Raw genomic sequence first — 24,303 nt, 5'->3', positions numbered from 1 at the left:
TTCAGTTTCTATATTTCTTTCTCCAGCCATATTGTCTTCTCTCCATGTCTACTCCAAGCTAGTTATCAGTATAAGATTCTTGAAAGCCTGACTGGTATAAACCCAAGTACACAATCTGTTTTAAAAAATGTTATCTTTGGGGCGGCTAGGTGGTGCAGTGAATAGAGCACCAGCCCTGAAGTCAGGAGGACCTGAGTTCAAATCCGACCTCAGACACTTAACACACACACAAAAAACTAGCCGTAATGTAACCGTGGGCAAGTTACTTAACCCCAATTGCCCTCCAAAAAGCAACAAAAAAAAAACCCCAGGTATTTTGTAGTTTACGTGTGTTGTGTAATATAACCTATCAAACTTATTAAGTACTTACAAAGATAACAAGTTCAACAATTCTGACTTGAACTTGAAATTAGCAATATTTTAAACTTAATGCAATTTCCAATAATGAGGCATTGCTAAATACTGACCAAATATATGGGGAGTTTTTGTACAAATGTTCTTTTCTTCCTGATTTGATTTTCAATGAAAAATGGTCCTACTAAAGTGGTATTTAAGGGAGTATCCACTTGGGTGATCTTTACATGCCCTTATTAACACTAAATGTACTTTTTTAATGGCTTTTGTATACCAAAACCAAAATAACTACTTTAGTTACCAAGCATGGTACAGTTCTATAAATTACAAGGCTATGATTTGATGGGAGTGAACTACCTTTTCTTTCTATTAATAAGATTTCCTTCTGGAGAACCACTGAGTTTCTCAGGTACAGCTCCAAAAAAAGTCAGAATTTCTTCCAATACTCCCATTCAACCTCACAGTGTAAAGGAAAAAAAACTTTCAATAGTCTTTGCAGGATAGCATTTTGGAGACAATAACCTGGAAATCCTACATATAAAGAATGAATTTTAAGTACTTTCAAAATACTCATTTTAAAATTGTTACACATAAAAAAGGCAGGGAAACAAGAAAAATATTTTATATCTGCAGTGCCAAGACCTATTGTAGCAATATAACTTTAAGAGTGTGAAAAAATAAACAGAAATGTATATACCTCAGAACAGGCACATCGAATTTTAAGTACTCTTTCTTTCTTACTAGTCTTATAGTTAAAAGTTCTTGCTGTACCTTTCGTTAGTCCAGTCCCCATCCCCAATCGCAACAGTCCCCACAACCAAATATCACTTACCAGAAAGGAGGATGTTTCGTGATTCCGGCTTGAGTTCTTTTAGATTCTCAACTACCTAGACAAGAGGCACATTCTACAAATGAAACACACGTACAATTTCATTATGTTCTGAGGCTCATCTCGTTTGCTAAAAGGGCCTTGTGACTTGACAGCAACAACTCTTTTACTAGATTCATTAAATATTACATCTTGGCTTTGATCAACAAACTGTAAGACTACAAGAAAGTAATGGTGTTTGAACCTCAGTTTCTTTATCTGTAAAATGAGGTTAATGCCTGGACTACTTACTTCATAGGTTCTCATAGGCAAAAAATTTTGCAACTTTAAAGTAGTATAAAGATGAGTAATTATTACCCAACAAATTATAAGCTCTAATACTGGAATATGAGCGCCTTAAGGGCAAGGGTTATGTATCTTTGCATCTGCTACAGCGCTGACAGTATACTAGACACTAGGAATACAAATACCAAAAATGAACTAGTTCCTACTTACAAGGAATTTACATTGAAATTTCTATTAGTCATTACTTGGTAGCGGAGAAAAGAATGCAATTTTATGCTAAGAAAAAAATTAGGTGATGTACCTACTAATACATGCTCAGTAAAGTTTTCATGGATGAAAATTTCTAGCTCATGGAATAATGAACCTTAAAAATAACAAAGATAGGGGCAGCCAGGTAGCGCAGTGAGTAAGAGTGCCGGCCCCAGAGTCAGGAGATCTGGGTTTGCTTCCAGCCTCAGATCCTTAGCACCCACATAAAATAACTGGCCATGTAACCTTGAGCAGCAAGTTACTTTACCCCAACTGCTTTAAAAATTTTTTAATTTAAATTTAAAAAAATTTTAAAAAAAGAAAAAAATAACAAAGATAAAACCAAATTACATTTAATAAAACACTGAATGAATATACTCCCAAATTCAGGCCTCAAAAATATCACACTAGTCCAATGTCTTACTTAATTGCAAATTATAATATTAAAATCAATGCTGCTTCTGCTCTGACAAAAATGAGTGAATAAGTAGGCTTTTGGAAATATTTTCCTGCAGCACACATCTTTGCAGTCACTCAACTGACCAAGAGATGCAAGGGATACAACAATTTCTCCGAATTTATTATCTGTAGATTATTTAAAAATACTTTACTCAGTACAGCAAAACATGACCTTAATTTGACATTCCAATAAAATAAAGACCATTCCTCTTAATGAAGAACTTTATCCACCAATGGAGATTGGCAACTTTCTTTGCAACTTAAGAGTCTTATGAAGAGCTGCCTGGAGCACTGAGAGCAAAAGTGACTTGGCCAGGGTCACATAGCCAGTGTTTCAGAGACAAAACCTGAAGCCAAGTTTTCCTGATTCCATGGCCAACTTTTTAAATACTCTATCAGGCAGCCCCTTATACATAAAGTTAAAAGCATATATAATACTTTGATAGAAGCAACTGCAAAGATCATTTTGTTCACTGATCCTATCAAAGCAATGTATAAAAACAAATGTTATGTTTTCCAAAGGCATTTACCTTAGTCACAGAAGCTATCAGGCAGAGTGTACTAGTGGAAGGATTCCCAATAGAGTAAATTCCTCTAGAAGCTCCAGTTTACAAATGCTAAAACTGATTGTCTCAAACTCACAAATGTTATAGGGCCTCCTCTATGAAATCTATAGCCGCTCTAAATAGGTCAACCCTAACAATCGGTACAGGAAAAACTAAATGGATGATGGTGCGCCCATTGCCTAGACTAAGCTCTTATAGCTTGATGGTCAGTCCACTGAAATTAGACCCTCAGTGTATTTATCTTGGACATGATCTAGAGATGGACAAGTAGTTGGGCCCATAATTGAATAATAAAGAGTGCAAGAATTCGTTTAGGAAACTACACTGCACTTAAAACAATTCCAAGCTGCTTCATGACATAAAAACCTAGTTTTTTAAAAGATATATTCCCAGGGATGCTATGTGACTGCTAATCCTGGAACAAAATTTCCAAAGGGCAATGAAGAGACTATATTACCAGTGATTACTTGTGCAACAAGAAATAGTATAAAATATATTATCCAGAAAATGTATAATTAGCAAAGGAGGTGGGCTGGTCACGAGTAAAAACAAAGGTTGACACTTCAGTGTAATACATAAATTCAGTATTATACTGGTGTCTAGGGAATACTGATCTTCAGGAAAGGCTTCAGCATGCTGGATTTCCGAGGTCACAGATCCACTGAAAGTAAATATTTTGTTAAATGCTACCAAAGTTTTGCTCTCTTCTTACTTCTGTTTTCAAAGTTATAATAATAATATCTGCAAGGCAGATATTACCAGTATATTTCTATTTTTATAGATGAGGAAACCTCAGCACAGAGAGGTTAAGTGATTTCTTCAGCAAGTGTTAGAGCTGGGTCTTCAGAATGAGCTAGTACATTTTCCACAAATACCATACTGCTTCTTATGGAAAGGAAAAATAATAGTCCTGGATGAGAGGGTTCAAAGAAAGCTAAAAAGAACAATATACTGGAGCAGCTAGGTGGCACAGTGAGTAGAGCACCCGCCCTGGAGTCAGGATGATCTGGGTTCCAATCCGGACTCAGATACTTGACACATACACATAAAAACTAGCCATGTGACTTTGGGCAAGTCACTTAACCCCAATTGCCCTACCCTCCCGTATCTAAAAAGCAAAACAAAAAACAAACAAAAGTGGGGGGGAGGGGACCGGTAGGTGGCACAGTGCATAGAGTCAGGAGGACCTGGGTTCCCATCCAGCCTCAGACACTTGACACCTACACACAAAAACTAGCCGTGTGACCTTGGGCAAGTCACTTAACCCCAATTGCCCTCCAAAAAAAAAACCCCAATATGCTAACAGTGAGAATAAACCAAGTGGTTCTGGGTGGTCTATTTATAGGCTGTGACAGAGTGTAATCAGAAGACTATGGCAGAACCATATTTGTGTACCTGCAACACCTGTCAGAAATTGGTGCCTCAACTTCTTACCCCCAGGATACTATATTGGATTACTGGGATTATTTACTCTGTACCCATATCTCTTAGTATCCCTTGATTATTTCATTAGTTTCAAGAACAAAAAAAAAAATCATTGAAGACCTAGTTGTTTTCTTCCTCAAAAATAATCCCCCATAAAATTTATGGATTTCTTTCACTCACTAAACATCCTCAAACTCAAGGAAAGGTACAATATGCTCTTTCAAGCTGCCCCATTTGCTCTGAACCTCTGTAAGGTATGGCCAGAAGACTGGTAGTCCTGGTATCTTCTACTATGAATAAATTATAATGAGCTATTATCAGGCACTACACCTGGCACTGTACACCATCTGCATACTGAGGGTTAACAAAGCCTTTAAATTATTATTATTCATTTTGTTATATGACAAAAAGAACACAAAAGCCAGTAAGTACTGCGTAGCTCCCAGCTGGGCTTAAAATTCAACACCATCATAATTTATGAATGACTTCTTACTGGACACTTTGGGACTCATGGAGAACACACATATTAATGAAGTCTTCCCTGTATGTTCCTGCTAAGAACCACCTAAGCACTTAGGAAGAGGTAGTGAGGCTTTTAACCTGACATAGGCTAAAATACTCAGATGACTTAAAAGGTAAAACGAATATCAGAATGATTCTAAGACAATGAACACTAGTGTTGCTAAGGCCTAAGTGCATTTATTTCAGTTAGCTCAGTTAGCTTTGTACAAGCATGAAACAAAAATTGTCAAACTTTAAAAAGCTAAATTTAAATGTCGAAATTTTTTTAAATGTAATATAATTCTAAGTGAGGAAAATACACCTAATCAGTAACATGAATAGTTCAACTATAAGTTCTAAAGCCTGATCTATGCTAGTAAAAAAAAAAAAATACTCCATTATTAATTCAATTCAAAGTAAATTAAATGACTTTCAAAAACCAAATATCCCTTTTAACAGCATAAAAAGTAGATAATATACAGCTAGGTCCTCTTCTGTCTCCAACCTCTTGATGATTTCAGTTGCTCCAGTGGTTTCAACTGTCATGCCTATGCAAATGATTCTGAAATCTAGTAATAATGTCTTTAATTGTACTGTACATCTTTGACTTGAAGACCCTTTAGCATCTCAAGTTCACTATTTTCCCAATAGAATTTGTTATCTTACACCCTAAACTCACTTCTCCAAACCTATTTCAATAGTGGACAACATAATCCTTTTTAGTCACCTAGGTTCACAATGTCAGTTTTCTTTGATTCTTCCTTTTCCCTCACACCACATCCAATATTTACAAGTCTTATCAGTTCTATCACCAAATTTCAGTGTCCCATTCTCTTCTCTCTAATAAACACTACCCTAGTTCAGGGACTTATTAACTGTTAAACTTTGCATTTTCATTTAAAGCACTTGACAATCTAGTTCCAAGTGACCTTTTCAGATTCTTTTTTTCTTTTACTCACCTTTTACAGGATACGTTTTAGTCAAACCAGCCTACAACTTTTCTTCAAAACTCCACTTCTGTACACTGTTGCCACCACTCACGCCAGCATCTCCATAAGAATCGTGGACTCTGCCCCTGGAACCTATCTGGACTCAGAGTGAGCTCAGTTTATCTTGCTGGGAAGCAGGCCTCCGCCTCACTTCCCAGCCAACCAGCTCCAAACAATGCTTGTTCACACAGTTATATCCCACCTGTCCATCTTTCCTTCATTTGGTAGCTTTGGAAAGATATGGAAGCATTTGTACATTAGTATTTTCACTGTTCATGAATACTTTCATCGTTCTTTGGGCTATTTTCCTTCTCTTTAAGTATAGCTGATCAGTATTCTAAAATAGCTAGGTAGTGCAAGGAGAGTGTTAACAAGGCCCTGGGTTCAAACCCAGCCTTGGACTAGCTGTAGAACGAATGTTCTAGGATTAGAACGTGAACTGCTTGAAAACAGATACTATCTTGTTTGATTGTATTTGTATTCCCAGATCTTAGTACAGTAACTAGCACACAAAAAGTATTTTTAAAATGTGTTACCTATCTTTGCAGTCTGGAATACAATTTTCTCCTCACCTCCAACTCTGTCTCAAAACTGCCTCAAGGTTAAGCTCAGGCTGCCTTTGATGAAACCTCCCCAGGGCAGTAAAGATCCCGATTCTGTCTTAGTATCCCCTACTGGCTAGTACAGCATTTTGAACATGATTGATGCTTAATTTTTGTTGAATTAACTTCCACTTCAGAGACTCAGAAATGAGTTACTGGTACTGGCCTTGTTTAAAAAAAAAAATACAGCAGAGCCAGGCAGAGCACTAATGCATGGAGATGTCTTAAGAAATCACAAAGTTTTCATTTATTATTAAAAATATTTCTATTTAGGAAGAACCAATGGAAAAGAATAAGAGTATAATCTTTTATTAAACCTCTACTATGTGCCAGGCACTATGCTAAATGCTTTATAAATATTATTTCATTTGATCCTCACCACACTGTAAGGTAGATGCTATTATTATCCCCATTTTACTGCTGAGGAAACTGAGGCAGGCAGAGGTTAAGTCTAGGTAGCCTGGACTTTGTCCAGGCTCAAACAGGTAGCCTGAAACCAAATTTGAACTCAGATCTTCCTGACTCCAGTCAATGCTCTATCCATTGGCCCACTTAGATACTTCAGAATATAATCAACTACACCCAAAGAGATGAAAACAACATAACAACGAAAATATTAACATACAAATGCTTCCACATATACCAATATACCAAATTAAGAAATAATGTAACAAACTAGGTTGACTAATTCAATACAAATAATTTTATACAAGAGGACATAACAGTAGCCACTAATAACCTGTTGTTACTAGTGCTAACTGACAATATTTTTGGTCCATAGATGCTATCATTTTAAAGCTATATTGCTTTCACACCAGGCAATATTTTATGTTTCTTAAAACAAAACAGAATCTTAATAGAAAATTTTTCATCTGATGCTTATTTTTAAAAAGGAGCAAAATGCTTTTGAATCTGCCCTTTACTAATCCCATTGATTATTTAAAAAAAAACACTTATTCATTACAAAAGAACCAGGTCAGCACCCGATGGTCAAGTCATTTAACCTTTAAGTGATTTACCTATCCTTACTAGAAAATGGGCTTTAAAATTCCAGCTGACTTTACATGATTATTGTGATGAATCATTTCCCCCAGAGGGGCCATTCATTTTTACCTTTGTTTTCCTAGCTCCTGGTAGAGTGCCTAGAAGATGGTGGGAACTTGCTACATAACTATTGACTGATACCTAAAAAAAAAAAAACAACCTTAATTTATAACCCAGAACCTCATGGATATTTTTAAAAGGATAAATTAACTCATAAAATAAATATCACGCAGATTAGTATTTTTATATCTAGAAGAAAGTTTAGAGATTATTTAATCCAATTCACTCATTTTGCTAGATGAATAAACAAACAAAAATGGAGAATGAATAATGATCTTGGGAAGTTTACCAATCCTGGGAGAATCCAAATTAGAGAAAAATCACACTGGTAGCTCCATCGCCAGCATTTATCTTTTGTGAAAGCATTTAAAATTTGCTCTCCATATGTGTCATTTATCACAACTGTGAACTCCACACTGGACACCACTCTGAGAACCATCAGAGAGTATCTAACTAGTGGTAATATATTCTTCATCAGCTATACAAACTAATACCAAGGGACTACATTGGGGGGGGGGGGGGCCAGTCAAGATGGCGGAATCGAAGCAGTCCTCCGCAGTTCCGGCTTCTGCCTTCCCCAATCCATGTAAAAAGGAACTCTGAACAAATTTTGGAGCTGCAGAACCCACAAAATGACACAGAGAAGCTAACCTCCCACTGAGGACAGCCCGGGCAGGCGGCAGGAATCAGCCAGCGCAGCGCTCTGGGAGCCGAGCCCAGGCCCACGAGAGCAAGAGGTTTTAGCTCCAGGGCGGGCCTGACCAGCCACTGGCTGGAGGGACTCCAGATCACCAGCAGCTGTGGCCGTTTCCAAATTCATCAACACATGGATGCAAAGGACAAAGTGAGAGGTCAGTGCAGTCTGGACTTTGGGACCAGTAAGTGGGAGTGCGTTGGCAAGCCGCTGAGACACCTTGGCTCGGGCCGGCACCATGCTGCAGCTTCAGCTCCTGGCCTGCAGAGTATTAGGGGGACCAAGTGACCAGTCTGAGGGGTAAACACTCTTGCTTTAACCTGCTTGGATCTGGATTACAATCCAGAGTGGAGGTCCTGGGGTGTGTGTCCAGCTTGCCACAGCGTGTGGAAACCTCAGAGAGGGCACCCAACTAATACCTCTGGCAGCTGAGAAAACCCCAGCATTTGGGACGAAAGCTCCCCTGTCTGGTGGCAGAGTCCTACTGTGGCAAAAAGCCCAGGGGTCAAGTGACTGAGGGGCGACATGACCAGGAAAAGGAAACAAAGCAAACAGAAGATTCCAACATTAGACTCCTATTTTGGGAACAAAAAGGATCAAAGCATGGAACAGGAGGAAGACAGTGAAGTCAGAACTCCTGCACCAAAAGCTTCAAAGGAAAATACGAGCTGGTTACAGGCCATAGAGCACCTTAAGAAGCAGATAAGAGAAGTGGAGAAAAAATTGGGAAGAGAAATGAGAATGATGCAAGAAAATTATGAAATGAGAGTCAACAGCCTGAGGAAAATAACACCTTAAAAAAATAGACTAACTCAAATGGCAAAAGAGGCTCCAAAAGGCAATGAGAAGAGGAATGCCCTGAAAAGCCGAATTTGCCAGATGGAAAGAGAAACTCAAAAGCTCAATGAGGAGAATCATTCCTTCAGAATTAGACTGGAGCAAATGGAAGCTGACTTTATCATTACATTACACACAAGTGGATCTTTCTTTTTCTTGTGCTTACAGATCACCATAGGTCTAAATGCTTGTGTCAATTTAAAACCTGGAATAAATCACTTGTCCAAAGACATCAAATGTCATTTGAGTCCTAGTTGCTAACAATTCTTCATTTTTTTTTAAACATCATGACATGTGGGGTTATGCAAAGAAAAAACTGTTAATAGGTCCCACCTATGGACTGCTAATGCTAAACATGACTTTCTTCCCCATCTTAGGAAGTCAAAATATGTTGGGTTTTTGGACAGTTAAGATCTTTATCCATTTTAAGCATTCATTTTCTGTATTATCTCACATACTCGATTTCTGGTAAACATAATTGAAATTAACAGGCAAATAGTTCCTAAAATGAAAAGTCAAGAGATATTTATCTTTAAAACATGTTCTAACACAGTATGCAAGAGGAATGACTAATACTATTGGCAGTGAAGTACTGATACACATATACCTGTAGTATAAACAGTTGAATGTCTCTCAAAAACAGCATACCCAATCAGATATGCCCTTGTACACATACATAAATGAATTTCAACAATTTCAATAGGATTTTCAAAGGATATATAACAATTTTTAAGTAAATTCCCATACTTGAAGATAAATCCTTAGCACCTTTAAAATTCACCTACCAATGATTTACACATAATAGACACCTCATAAGTTTTGCTGAACAGTATTAAAATAATTCAAAGATGGGGAATAATTCCAATTATTTGCACAGATTTTTTCATGCAACTTCAAATAGTATTTCCTGTTTCTACTAAGATTTGTTCTTGTGGAAATTTCTCTGTACCTTCTCAGAAAAATAAAAAGTAATTATTCAATTAAAGGGAAAAAATGTTTTTAAATTTTAAAAGTTCCTTTGATAATCACAAACAAGGCCTTCAGAATGTGTCTATCATCTCCATTCTATCACTGATCTTCAATTTCTCCCTGTTAGCTACTTTCCCACTGCCTTCCTGCCCATGTCTCCCCCCATCCTCAAAAAGCCTTTACTTGATTCTTCCACACCAGCTAACCATAGTCCTTTATCTCTTTTGCCCTTTATGGATAAAGTCCTTGGAAAAAACCAATAAACTAGTGACTCTACTTCCTCTCATTTCACTTTCTTTCTTTGTAATACCTTATCATCCAGTTTCTGACCTTATCATTCCACTAAGATTGATCTCTCCAAAGTTATCGATGATTACTCACTCCCTTGGACTGTTCTACAGCCTCTAACACTGCTGCTCACCCTTTCCTACTAGATCTCTTCTCTCCACATTTTCAGAACACCTGCTCTTTCTTGGTTCTCCCCCCACTTCTCTAACCCCCCCCTTTCTGCTTCACCATATCCTAATCCAGATCCTGCCTTCTAAACAGTAGGAGTCCCTCAGTGTTCTGTCCTTGACCCTCTTCCCATCTCCCTCTGTACTATTTCACTTGATCTCAACAGCTCCCATAGATTTAATTACCATCTCTTGCTGATGAGTCTCAAATACACCTATACTGCCATGTTCTCTCTGCCCACCTCCAATCTCATATCTCCAAGTACCTTCTGGACATCTCAAAATGGAGGTCCAGGAGACATCTTGTACTCATTATGTCCCAAACTAAACTCATTATCTTTCCCCCTAAACTCTCCCCATCTCCTGCTTTCTCTATTACTTTTGAGGGCAACATCATCCCAGCAGTCCCTCAGGCTCACAAACTAAGAGTCCTCCTCAACTCCTCAGCATCTCACCCTTTTCCCCATAATCAATCTGTTACCAAGGCCTGTCAATTTCGCCTTTGCAGTATCTCTCAAATATGGACTCTTCTCTCCTGACGCTTGCCACGATCCAGGTTGAAGTCCCCATCACCTCACACTTGGGACTACTACAATAGACTGCTGGTAGGTCTGCCTGCCTCAAGTCTCTCCCCTTTTCAATCCATACTCCATCAGGCCACCAAAGTGATTTTCCTAAAATCAAAGTCCATCCATATCAGCCCTCCACTCAATAAACTCCACTGGCTCTCTATCACTTCCAGGATCCCGTTCAGCATTCCAAGTGCTTCATAAGCCACCCTCCTGACCCTCTAACCCCCACTTTCCAATTGTCTCTGATAGTCCCTCATGCCTAGAATGATCTCCCTCGTCATAAATAGGCAGACTTACTGTTTCTCTGGCTTCCTTCAAGTCCCAATTAAAATCCCATCTTTCATGGGAAGCCTTGGGTTTCCCAACCTCTTTTAATGCTAGTGTCTTCTCTCTTTTAATCATTTCCTATTTTTTCCTTAGCTCTTTAATACATATTTGTTTGGGGGTGGCTAGGTGGCAGTGAATAGAGCACCAGCTCTTCAGTCAGGAGGACCTGAGTTCAAATCCAGCCTAAGACACTTAACACTTACTAGACGTGTGACCTTGGGCAAGTCACTTAACCTGCCTTCCCCCCTCCCAAAAAAAACAAATTTTGCTGTAGCTAGGTGGCGCAGTGAATAGAGCACTGACCCTGGAGTCAGGATGACTTAAGTTCAAATCTGGCCTCAGACGCTTGACACTTACTAGCCGTGTGACTTTGGGCAAGTCACATAACCCCAACTGCCCTCTAAAAAGCAAAAAATAAAAAAATCTTTTTAAATTAAAAAATACACATGTGTTTGCTTATTTGTCTCACCCACTAGATTGTGAGCTCCTTGAATACAGTCTGGGACTCTTTTGCCTCTTTTTGTATTTCCAACACTTAGCAGAGTACCTGTAGACACTTAAATGTTTACTGTTTGACAGTCGAACTTTAGGCTATTTAAGAGTAAAGAACAACTTAAAAATAAAAAAGCTTTTCTAAAAACTAAATCACCTTGCTAGCAGTAGGAATGGTAAAAGTTATCAAAATGTAAACATACATCTGTCCTTGCAGAAAACAAAAATCAAAGTTCCAGAAGGTTTATAGGATCAGAAACTTAAGACCACAAAAGGACTTTAGAGGCTAGCTAGTTTAACCCCATCACTTTAAGGATGAGGAAACTGAGGCAGAGGGTGATTAAATGACTTGCCTAAGATCATACTGACAATATAAACATCAGAGAGACAGATAATGAACAAAGGTCTTCTGAGCAAAATCCAAATCAAGGGCAATTATCAAAAGGGTTAATACTTTTTATCTCCACTCCTGTACCACACACATCCTTTCACCACTAACCCTCCTCTCAAAATACCCCTCATATTAAAAGCCTAGGATAAAACATTTTAGTTTAGTCCCTGCAAATTACTTAAATAATTTTGACATATAAAAATCCCATTTAATGGAATAAAAATATAAATGTATTTGATTTTAAAGTAATGACTTTATTAATAAATATACATCCATATGATGATGTAGATACAAATCATGAACACTACTCCATTCCTATACACATAATTGCACACGAGTAGCTCAAGTTCATGGACATATAAACATACACAGTATCTATCAGACTTTTTACAGCAGAGGACAGTGTGCTGATATTGGTTAACTGGTAATTATTTTATCCATAATTATCTGTGGGAAAAGTAAATTGTAAAAAAAAAATTAAAGAATCAAAGTGGTCTGATAACAAAACAAAATTTCAATTATTTTACCATATCATTTAATTTTCAAAAATGAAATTAATATCTGTGATCATAGCCATATATCTAATTGAAAAAAAAGCAAATAAAGATGTTGATACATCCTTGAGTTTATAAACATATAGTAGTTAAGCTATATTTAAAAATATATGTACTATGATAATATAAGAATATAGGGGGAACAAAAACCTGTCCAGAAATGAAAAATCTTTTGAATAAGTGTTTTGAATTATTCAATTTTACTGAAAAATTGTGATACAATTTTACTATACATTTATTAGTAATGAAGTACAGAGTTGTAGTTACCACTATAAGCACCTGAATTGTCTTTAAAGCTTTTTAATATGTAAAAGTAAAGTTCTCTTTTTATATCACATCTTAAAGTCATCCTTACAATGGACTGATGAGCATCAACTGGAAACAGGGCTTGTTTTTGTTTTAAAGAAACTCAAAGATCGTCAGATCCTATTTTAGAATGATTGTGCATATGATCGCTATTCACCCACACAAATACAAGTCCTCATCAATTTGGAGTGGATAGTTAAATTACTTTGATAAATGTTTATCTTTAAAAGTAAAGATAATGTAAAGAAGGGTCTTTTTCATAGTCAATTGTGATAGTAATGGCAATTAAAGATTCCCCTGTATTGGCTTGGTTTTCAAACTGATTGTGTTAAAACCCAGAGCTTGTTAATCCCAAATCTAAGTCACCAGCTCCTCCCAGTTCAGGACTCTCTTTTCACATCAACAAGTCCATCCCACAGGTGGGATTAACAAGCTCTGGGTTTTAACACAATCAGTTTGAAAACCAAGCCAATACAGGGGAATCTTTAATTGCCATTACTATCACATCAATCTGAAATCTGATTTTAAAATAGAACCCCAAATATTAAATGTCATACTTCTGTCAATGTCCTATTAATTTCTTCCTGCCAATATGTGGTGCCAGTATTTTTTAAATATCCAGTGCAAGACTTGAGATAGTAATATCATCTGATCCTAAAAATTAGTTCAGCAAAATTCATTTTGTTGGCAAATCCGGGGTAATTAACATATGTATTAGCTCCTTATTTAAGATACTAAAGCATTCATTTATTCATAAATAAGGCATAAAAATATATTGCAAAAGAAAAAACATTAAAACTTATTTGTATTTTAGATCATATTCTGACTAACAGTGTTATTAATAAAGAACAGTGAATCCTATTTTATGAAAAGCAGAGTTACATAATATAAAATGAGCAATTCACGTTTCAAAAAACAATCATATTATGGGGGGAAAGGCAATTTTTTTCTCACTGACCATTTCAAAGTATAGGCAGTTTTTAACATGCTATTTCAGTGTTTATCATGACAAAGGACTGTTACAAAAAAAAAAAAACCCACAATGTACTTGGTAGAATATATAGAAGCAAAACATATTTTAAGACTTCATTCTCTTAGACTTCTTCCTCTTCAGCGTGGCACCAATAAACTGTTCAAAAGAAACTGGAATCAGGAGATGTTCAGCAATGCACAAATCCAATTCTCTAGGCAGCCTTTCACATGAGCTGCAAAAGCAGGGTTCTAACTGGTATTATCCATGACTGTTGCAATTGCCCCCCTCTTTTCCTGATGATATTAATAAACACCATAATGAATACATCTTGTTTAGGTAATTTCATTGTTTCAATATATTGGAATACAAAGTCCATTATACTAGCATAACAATAATACATCTGTATTGCCTTCTGACACATAGCACAGCACCACTGAGTAGATGCGTAAAGGGAGAAACAAAATCAAGCATCAAAAGAAATTGACAGGAAAGGGAGAAGTGGATTTTACTCTAAAGTATAAAAGCAACATGCAACCAAACCCTTGCCAGTGGAATGAATCATTCCCACAATCAGATCATTCAATTAAATAGATGTTTTCCAAACTAATTCAAAAATTTCAAAATGCTGCTAGGCATTATCAAGTGAAATAGTGAAATGACAATTACATTGTGAGTGTTAATGACAATAAAAGCATTTGTGTGTCACAAGTTACACTGTTCTGAGTAAATAATTAAAGAGTTTTATATTTAAATGTGTTAAGAAATAGAACACAGGACCCAGATTCAAAAGCCTCAACCTGAAGAAAGTCTGGTTTAGTAGCAATTTAGCTGCCATTAGATTACAAATCAATATAAGTAGCCATCCAAAATTGTTCTATATGGTCTGTGCAATACTAAGATTGTTGAGGTTCAATGTCTTAGTTGCCAGTGCACACACAGTCCCCACATATAATTCAACACCTCTTACTGTAAAGCACAGCATAAAGTCCAGCTCATAATGTGTTAGGCATCACTGGAACACCTGAAGGCTTGCTGCTTTTTTCCTAATAAGAAAGGTATGAAATATGATATCCATTTCTTATGCCATCATAACTGCAAATAGATTTTATATTAAAAAAATAGCAAGCCTGAATATCACAATTCATTTTCTTTTAAAGTTCTAAAGTCTTTCAAAAGCTTTCTGGAACTGCAAACCTACAACCATCAAAAAGTCTCACAGGCATTTGAAATTACACGTTCATTCTAACTGTAAACTAAATTTTTTGTGGAAATTTTCTTTCAAACTCAAAGTCTGATATATTTAGCTCATCCTAGAGCTATTCAGCATAAAGTAAATATATATAGGTCACAGATGTTATTTTCAAAATTGGGGAATAGAAGATTACTTTTCCCCTTTCTTCTCCATATATATATATATTTATATAGAGATATAGATATACACACATTTATATACACGTGCATGTATACACACACACACATATACAGATAGATAAAACTTTTCCATATGTAGTTTTGTTTTTAAAACAAACAGTTGAAAATGAAACATTTCTTTTGGATGATGAAATGGTCTCAATGGAGCCAGGAAAGGTATTTCTAGTTTAAACAGCCAACATACTTTTCCACCTTTCATGCATAGATGTAATTCCTATATATTTCTCCATACTTGAGTATGCTCAGTACAATTAACTGCACTGTTTATTCTAGCTTGCTATTACGAATCATTAAAACACGTGTCCTTTAGTAGGTATAACTTATAATATAAATGCTATCAAAAAACCTAGAAAAAATTATTCTGAAAAATTTTGAAACACTAAGAGAAGACAAATTCAATGTGTAAACATTAATTCTTTAAAATCCATTAGCAATTGCCATCTCTGCACACAAAAGGCAAAATGCTGAGGCTGTAGTTATATGCAGACTTTTAATAATACTTATTTTTACATTTCATTAAATATTCTATTCTTAGAATTATATCATGTTAAAAACTTACTATAAAGTTATTTATAAAATAGCTTTTTTTTTAATATTATTTGTAGTGTTTGGTATACATGCTCATAGGCAATTTAATAACACACAGCAGATTCCAATAGGAGTTCTGCTGAATGCCCTGCCATCACTGAAAGGCAAATACTAAAGAAATATTTTGGAACATCAGTTAAATTAGCTAATGCTACAGTTCAATAAATAAGAAATGGCTTGAACTAAGCATTATTTTTTTAAAAAATCTTTCCAAATTTCTGAATATCTACAAACATCTAAGGCCTATGTAACTGCAAGAGTAGACAAATCTGTATGCTTTCAACTTTCATAAAAACAAATGTTACAAAACTCAAATTTATCTGAAATGGTATTAAGTCGTTAGCTTATTTTGCTTTATCAATTAAAAATTCCTCCTGATGGGATCTTTATGTTGCAGGTTTATTCCATGAGCCAATGGGCATAAATTTCCTGCTTATTTCAACTCCTTAGTGCATAACTATCCATTTAAAATGGTTCGACCATAGGAGTGAAATATGAGACAATAGGCATCACTCTCTAAGGGAAGAAACAGAAATGATTCAGTTAGGAGTACTCTTAATCCTATGTACAAACACTGAAACATCCTCATGTCATTTCAGCATTTACTTGGTCACGTCTATCAATGTGTGGCAGTCTTCTAGCCCAAAACAAAAACGCAACAAATTTGGAAATCCCAAGTCAGAAATCATGTATGTCATAACCAAACCAACATGAGACTTTGGTACCCTCTGAGTCCTCATTTAAAACCATGATCTCACTTCTCTGCCTCTTTTACTCATTGGGCTGTTTGACCTTGCTGCTGGTTTCCCCAACTCCATGAATTCCTCGGCTAGGTACCATTGGATAAGGAAAAGCAGCACTGCCACAACTATAGCCTAGATTTGCAAGTCGTGATAGAGCTTTAATGCTACCTGGAGGTCTCCCTGGGCTGACTTTGTATCCTGCAGCTTTAGTTGTACCCAAAGGTCTGCCTGGACTTGTCTTAAATCCAGCTGCTTTGGTGGTTCCAAGGGGTCGCCCTGTGCTGGTTCGGTATCCCGCTGATTTGGTGGTCCCCGAGGGCCTGCCGCGTTTACCAGATCGATTGAGGTTTTTCTTTTTCTTGAGTTCATCTTTTGTCTCTATGCTTCTGCCACTTGTGGCCTGCAAGTGTGTTTCATTTAGTGGGTCTTGCCTCTGGCAAGCAATTGGTTTGTGGCTGACTGTGTGGCCGTATTTGCTTTGCTGAGAGGAATATAAGTCAAACTGATCAGCCGCTCTCATATTGTCTTCATTGAGGCAGGAAGCCTTACCAGGCCCACAGAAAGCAGTATTACCGCTGGCAACAGGATGCATCATTTTCTACCCAAAATAAAAGGACATAAATAGGTATAAATATACATAAACATAAATTTATGTGACAGAATTCAATAAAACAGTTTCCATTACAATTATTATTTAGATCATCAAGCAAAATCCAGAACACTTTAGTAAACAAATACATATATAAATATATATATATATATATATATCAACAGATTAACAAAAATAAAGGAAGTAATAAAAACATGATGAGTTAGGTAATACTCCACACAAGATAATATTATAGTATAGGATCTATTATGACAAATAATTCTAGTTAAGGATAAAACTAACTAAACAAACTAAACAAAAAAGAATACCGATAAGAAAAAGTCCTAGGAATCTTGTAGATTAGTCCTTTACTTTTTAATTACTAAAAACATAGGATTTCAGCAATGTAAACTCTGTTAAATTGAAAGCGGAATCATGCTGACATTCCTGGGTTATCTCCGTTTGCTCTTTTATTTTAATTATCACAAGTGTTTTTCTTGTTTTCTTCTAACAGACCACAGTTCCTGCATAATAGAAGGTTCTTCATCATTATGATTTATTATTTAAACAGAGCCATAAATGTGCATGGCACTTTACAACAGGTGGATGTACCGAACAAAGAACACACGCTCCCTTGACCCAAGAAACTCAGTCTCTTCTAAAAGTAAACATCCAAATAGGATGTAATTTTAAAGGAAGGAATAAAGTTTCCATTCCATAAAACAGGTTCATTCATTCACACAAACAGCTGAGACGTGCAACACACATGGCTGGTATAATGTTAATACATATTATTAACATATTTCTTTATAAAGAAACCCTTCTTTACGGGTATAGCTGGATTCCTGGTGCTAAACATGACAAAATGGTTGCATGTACAAGGGTACTTGCTCGAGTCCATAAATATTACACTCTCTTTCCTTACAGAGGCATTCTGACTTATTAACAAATAAAGGTCTGTATTTTGTCTTGAGGGTACCATCCCTCCCCAACCCACTCCCAATGTTTTATCTTCTGAAAAACAAACATGTTTAAAAAAAAAAAAACAGGATCCTAACTGGTAAGACCATTTAGATAAACAGGAAATAAGGATTTAGGAACTAGAGCGACTTGTTGAATTGTGAGCTCTCATTTAGATTTAGATTAAAAAGTCAAAACATAGACAAGGACAGATCCTCGAAATTCTATAGGATCTTTGCCTACAATGATAAATACTATTATCTATGTGATGTTCCACAAGCCTCCACATGATAGTTACTGTTACAGTATAGCAATAATAATTATAAATGAATAAATGTGTGTCAAAACCAAATCAACTCGCTTCAAATAGAGACTGCAAAAGGCAAAAAGGAACTGAGATTGGTCAAAATTGTTATTAGCAATCATGTAATTATTTAACAAAATTGGGTTATTAAATGAAATCACTAATCTTTCAAATATTAAACATTTATTAAGAACTGAAAGGATGAATCTTTCACAAAATCGCTCCTGTCCATATAATCTTAATTATAAGGAAAAATGTCTGTTGGTAAGAAGCGCTTGTTTATGTCTATTTTCTAAAAGGAAGGAATAGAAATGGTATAGATTTGAGAATTTTGAATAGGCCTAGACCCCAAATTAAAAATAAATAAACCTGCTAATTCCCAAAGGGAACAAAGAGAACTAGGTTGTCTACTATCCCATATCAATTCCACTATACAGATGGTAATAAAAGGGCTCTAACAAGATGATTTACAAATATGACAGACAAAAAATCTCAATTTAAAACAAACCATCCCGCTAAAAAATTCTGTTCTGTCACTCCTATCCCCTACCACAGAACAAAAAAAAAAAAAAAGGAAAAACAGCTTCTTAATAGTTCTTCCATTCCCTGTTTCCATTACCAACAATGCATTAAAAATTAACCTAAAATTGCAGACCCCATATCCATCACCTAATTTTCTCTTCATTCAAAGTGAAGGAGGACTCCAGTAAACTGAACAGATCCCCTGGGGAGAGCTTACAGCAGATACAGACAAGAGCAGCCCGTGAACAGCGAGCATGTATGGGTTGCGACTGGTACTGTTGAAAGGGACAATCCACATCAATGATATCGAGAGTTCCATATGTAAGCAAAACATAGTTTATTTCACAGGTTAAAAAACTCTTGTATTAGGGGGTCCCATTATGTACCTATGGATGAGAGCTAATATGGAAATATGTTTTGCATGACTTCACATGTATAATCAATATCAAATTGCTTGCCTTCTCAAGGAGGGGGGAAAAGCATGAGGGCAGGAAAGAATTAGGAACTTAACTTTTTTTAAATGAATGTTAAAATTTCTTACATGTAATCAGGAAATATTTAATGAAACCAATAAAAATATATTTTTAAAAATCAAAAAAGATATATACCTATGTATAAAGTGTCATAAGATATATCAAGGAACTATATAAGAAAGGTCAGCTGCTCATTTGGTGACAGAGAAAGACTGCAGATGAATAGCCCTAGATGACTAAAAGTCAGGTCTCCCTCCATGTTGACTGGATTCTTTATGGAAGATCTATAGAAGACCACAGAAAAGAATCACACATCATCACATAAGACAACACTCTGGATGGAAGAAATAAACAAAGTTGTTGAAATCATAGATCTTTTGAAGTCTATGTGACATTGTTTTCATGATCTATTACAGCACTAAGAAAATACAAGAGTCCCAGTTTACTTTTTTATTCAAAGTCATCAGAAGCCTAGATTCTGCTCTACCACCCAAATAATAGCAGTCACTTTACCATTAGACAATTAGTTGATTAAAATAAAAGAGCTATATCCAATTCTGATGAATATATCAATTTTCTCTCAGTTTTTCAAGTGAAATCAACTGTGATTTTCATCATCAGTGTAAGAAACTTCTGGTGTTGAAGCTCCCTCTACCAAAGCAAATCAACAAGTTACAAGGTGTAAGAAATGCACAATCACACATCTATTATCTGAGGCATGATTTGAACCAGGTTTTTCCTAACTCCAAGGCCTGCCCTCTGTCCAGAAATAAACATTATTTGTTTATACTAATTTGCATAAGAAATAAAAACATGTCCTCTACCTGGGATAAAATTTAACAATGGGGGAAAACAACTACTTTTCTAAGCATTGTAAGGGTGTTTGCCTGGAATGACCTTTGAGATCTAGTAAGTCATTTTGCAGATGAGAAAACTGAGGCTGCAAAAACAGCTCATTAACTAACTGTGTGTGACCTAGGCAATTATTACAGTACTTTGGATACTCAATAAATATTGACTGATAAAATGACGCTGGAACTGCCCAGTTTGCTGACATGTAAAAATGTATTTAAAAAGGAACATGTATGTACTTCAACCTCCAGTCTTCAAATCCATTCTGCAGCTCTTCTTTCTGAAGCTCACTGCGGACGTGGAATTCCCACACTAGAAGTTCCCTCCACCCCCACGCCTCTCCCCTGAAACCTCCACTGAGAGAGGGCATCCAGGCAGCCACGTCTCATTCCTCTCCGACCACTACTGACTAGGACTTCTTCTACTATACCCCTAACTCAGGCACCTGTCAGAGCACCTGTGTGTCACTGTCCCCCCTCCCATTCAGCTTCTTTTTATATATTGTCTTCTCTTATTAGAATGTAAGTTCTGGGGCTAAACAAATTGTGGTATGTGAGATGAAATGATGTGTGTGATGAATACAGAGAAACATGGAAAAAGTTCTATGAGCCAATACAGAGGGAAGTAAGCAGAGCTAAAATAACAATATACACAGTAACCACAACAATGTAAAGGGAAAGAACAATGACACCAAAGAAATCAAAAGGGAAGGTAACAAAATGTGAAAGACCAAGCAGGACTCACAGGAAGAGGTATAAGACACCTCCAACCTACCCCTTCATAGAGGTGGAAGGTCCCCATCAGTTGTGCCAATTCTTTTTTCCTCTCCCAAAAAATACTATTTGTCACATGGATGGGCCTCAGGGAGAGTGAGGAAGGATACTTGGGATACTATGGTGACAGGAAGAAACAGAGAATATCAACAATGCAAGTAAGCCCTAGGAGGACAAGGACTTTCTATCTGTAGTCTCAGAGCTTATCACAGTTACCTAGCATATAATAAGGGCTTAATAAATGTTAATTTACTGACTTCAGCTTCTCTTAGGTGAGAAGCAATCATCAGATTCTCATCTGCACAGATGCACATACCAAATGTTTATGCCTCTAAGAGAGGAGGTAGAAGGGGAAAGAAACAACATTTATGAAGCTCCTGCTATGTGTTAGCACTGTGACACTTTACAATTATTATCTCATTTAATCCTCACAACCCCCTTGGGAGGTCGATGCTACCCCCATTTTGCTGTTACAGAAATGAAAACTGTTGGGGCGGCTAGGTGGCACAGTGAATAGAGCATTGGCCCTAGAGTCAGGAGGACCCGAGTCCGAATGTGGCCTCAGACACTTAACACAAAACTAGCCGTGTGACCTTGGGCAAGTCACTTAACCCCAACTGCCCTAATAAAAACTGTGAGAAAAGTAAAATGACTTACACAGGACCATGTTATTACGTAAGTGTCTGAGGACAAACCCTGAACTCAGGCCTTCCTGACTCCAGGCCCAGTGTCCCTTACTCACTTCTAGGTTTCTGGGACTACATCTGGCCTATGATTTCCTCTGTGTAGTGGTGAAAACAGAGGGGTGTGAGAACGAACAAATCCTCTTTATTAATGTTAATATTTTGCCTGAGTCACAGAACAGTCAATTGACTTATATCCAAGGTGATAGATGTAGTTTATGTCAGAGGCTGGGCTTGAAACCCCCTAGGAGTCTGGAGCACTCTGATCAAGTAAGCCATCGCACCTCTCACATAGATACAAAAGTATCACATCCTATCGCTTAAGTCTGAGGAGACCACACTTCAATGTCGTAGCCGATACGAGGCCCTACGTCCCTGTGTGGCGTTCCACTGGTTCCTTAGGGTTTTGCTCCCATGGCCCACACTCTAGATACTGGCCTGAGCAGTGGAGAGCCAGGCCTTACAGGCCTTACCCTAAAGGAGCTTACATTCTAATGTGAGACCACCAAAAAAAAAAAAGTCGCTGAAAAGGGGAGGAAGAGGGAAAAGAGAAGGATGCTAGCTTAGGGGCAATACAGTCTAGTACGGATTTCCTTTAATGTATAAAATAACTTTAGAGGGATGTAGTCTGACGGCAAACTAAAGCCACGGTCAATAAAAGCTGAGGATGGGCGGGGGGAGGGGAGAGGCGACTAAAGAGCAAAGGAGCTGGGGAATGAACTGCGCTGGCCAGTCTGAGAAAAAGGGCCGACTTCTTAAAAGTGCTGCAATGAAGGGGGCAGGATTCAACCCGAATGTTCTCGTCTATACGCGCTGCAGCTACGCTGCAGACTGTTTCCTACATTCTCCCCGTGAGATGACGCTTTCTTTCACTCCTCTTATGGGCAACATAAAGATTGCACACTCTCTGTGAACTTCGGGGAACACCCGGGAAGCCTTCTTCCGTGGGGACTCCCAGAAATTCCGCTCTCCGTTTTCAAACGTGGCTCTTCCACCCCCAGCCAAGCGCCGTCCGCCAGGGCTCCAGGCAGCACCAAACAAAAGGCACTTCGGAGGCCCAGAGGGCACCGCCGGCAGAAATGCACCACGGCCTCGGCCTCCGGAGGGAGGCTCTTTCTCGGGTGACCCGCAGCGCTAAGGGAGTGGCGCCCGGGCCCAACCGGGAAGAGACCGGGGCAAGACCGCGGCCCAGAGTGCCCGGGAAGCCTCTGACCAGGACCCCCGACGGCCGACACTGCCCGAGCCGCTTCGCTTCGCCAGAGCCTTCAGATTTTCAAGAGAACGGGAACATTACGGGCTTGCGATTGAGAAACAGCGGACTGCAGGTGGTGCCCTTCGGGGGGGCTTCCCGGGTCCTCCCGGGCGGCTCCAGCTCCATCTTGCACGCAGGGACCTCGCTCCCCAGAGCCCGCGGCGCCCCCCGCCCCCCGCCCCCCTCCTCCCCGAGAGGACATCCGGCCCCGACTCCCACAGGCCCCGCGTCCGCAGACCTACCGCGGCAACTCGTGTTCCAGCCCCTCAGACCTCCCAGGCGGCTCCCATGCGGCTGGCGGGGGGCGAGCGACAGAAAGACCGCCCTCCACGCGGCCGGCGACACTGCCCGGAAGCCACCCGGCAGGCGGCGGCTGGGACTCGGCGGGCAGCCCAGCCGCGGGCCCCAGGAGCAGGCGGACGGAGCAGCGTCAAGGCGGCGAGGTGCAGCCGAGCGAGCCAGCGGGCCGGACCCAGGTAGAGCCGGGAGGCGGCGTGCGCGCACCCCACGGCGTCGCGCCCGCGCACGCCCCGCCCGCGCACGGGACGCAAGCTCCCCGCTCTCTCCGCCCTCGCATTGGCTGACCTCCGTCTGCGTAGGCACGTGAAACGGAAGCTGGCTGACTGCTGGCCGAGGGGGGAGGGGGAGCCGAGGCTTAGAGGGAGAGGCGGAGCTTGTTGCCTCCGGCCTCCCGTAAGGGCCGAGGGGCAGCTGGGAGTGGTTTTCATGTGGAAAGTGTGCTCCAAAGCGCGTGCGCGGCCCCCGAGGCCGGCTTTGACCGGCTTCGTTTAGGCCGACTTCACCGAGGCAGGGGGACGTGGGACACCGTGACCGTCATATTGTGGGGGAAAGACGTAGACCCCTACAGCGATCCGCCTGGGAGGCCCCGTGGCGGAAAATGCCGGCCGTCCCGGGGAGCCGATGCTGTTTCACTCTATGTTTCTGGCAACGTGGTTAGTGTCAGGGTTGGACGTGACGTTCCGCATGATTGTCACCTACATCGCCGGCATTCTCGGTGACTGGGGAGAGGCTGAAGAGAGAATTCGGGACTCCAGTTTTTAAAAATAGAGGGGCGGCCAAGAGCGCCGGCCCCAGTGTCGGGATGAGCTGGGGATCGAATCCGGGCTCGGACACTCGGCACCCACCCAGAAACACCTGGCCGGGTAACCTTGAGCAAGTTACTGAACCCCGACTGCTTAG

At 38.9% G+C, this 24,303-nt stretch overlaps 2 protein-coding genes across 6 annotated transcripts in view; both read right to left on the bottom strand.

Moving 5' to 3' along the window:
- The window catches only part of CUNH5orf24 (chromosome unknown C5orf24 homolog), a 228,599-nt gene that overhangs the window by 25,182 nt on the left and 179,114 nt on the right, over positions 1-24,303 (bottom strand). The window contains exons 1-4 of one of the 5 annotated variants that reach the window (XM_069091864.1): positions 23,346-23,530; positions 16,864-17,293; positions 14,901-14,976; positions 12,334-14,089 (exon numbers count right to left, since the gene is read on the bottom strand). The exons of 1 other annotated variant lie outside the window; for it this stretch is intronic. In XM_069091864.1, the coding sequence (XP_068947965.1) occupies positions 14,936-14,976; positions 16,864-17,290 (468 nt within the window). In that variant the 5' untranslated portion in view covers positions 17,291-17,293; positions 23,346-23,530 and the 3' untranslated portion in view covers positions 12,334-14,089; positions 14,901-14,935. Of the gene's footprint in view, positions 1-12,333; positions 17,294-19,678; positions 19,828-21,169; positions 22,366-23,345; positions 23,531-24,303 lie in introns of those variants that run through there. 3 more of the 5 variants (XM_069091863.1, XM_069091862.1, XM_069091865.1) reach the window with 3 other exon arrangements.
- The window catches only part of PCBD2 (pterin-4 alpha-carbinolamine dehydratase 2), a 290,006-nt gene that overhangs the window by 94,493 nt on the left and 171,210 nt on the right, over positions 1-24,303 (bottom strand). The gene's annotated exons all lie outside the window — the stretch shown is intronic.

This window comes from Petaurus breviceps, unplaced genomic scaffold (genome assembly GCF_028583685.1).
Source record: "Petaurus breviceps papuanus isolate PSGF00001 unplaced genomic scaffold, PetGlider_PUasm1.0 189, whole genome shotgun sequence".
NCBI lineage: Eukaryota > Metazoa > Chordata > Mammalia > Diprotodontia > Petauridae > Petaurus > Petaurus breviceps.
The sequence above is the reverse complement of the archived record's forward strand: the minus strand, read 5'-3'. Positions and strand labels throughout refer to the sequence as shown.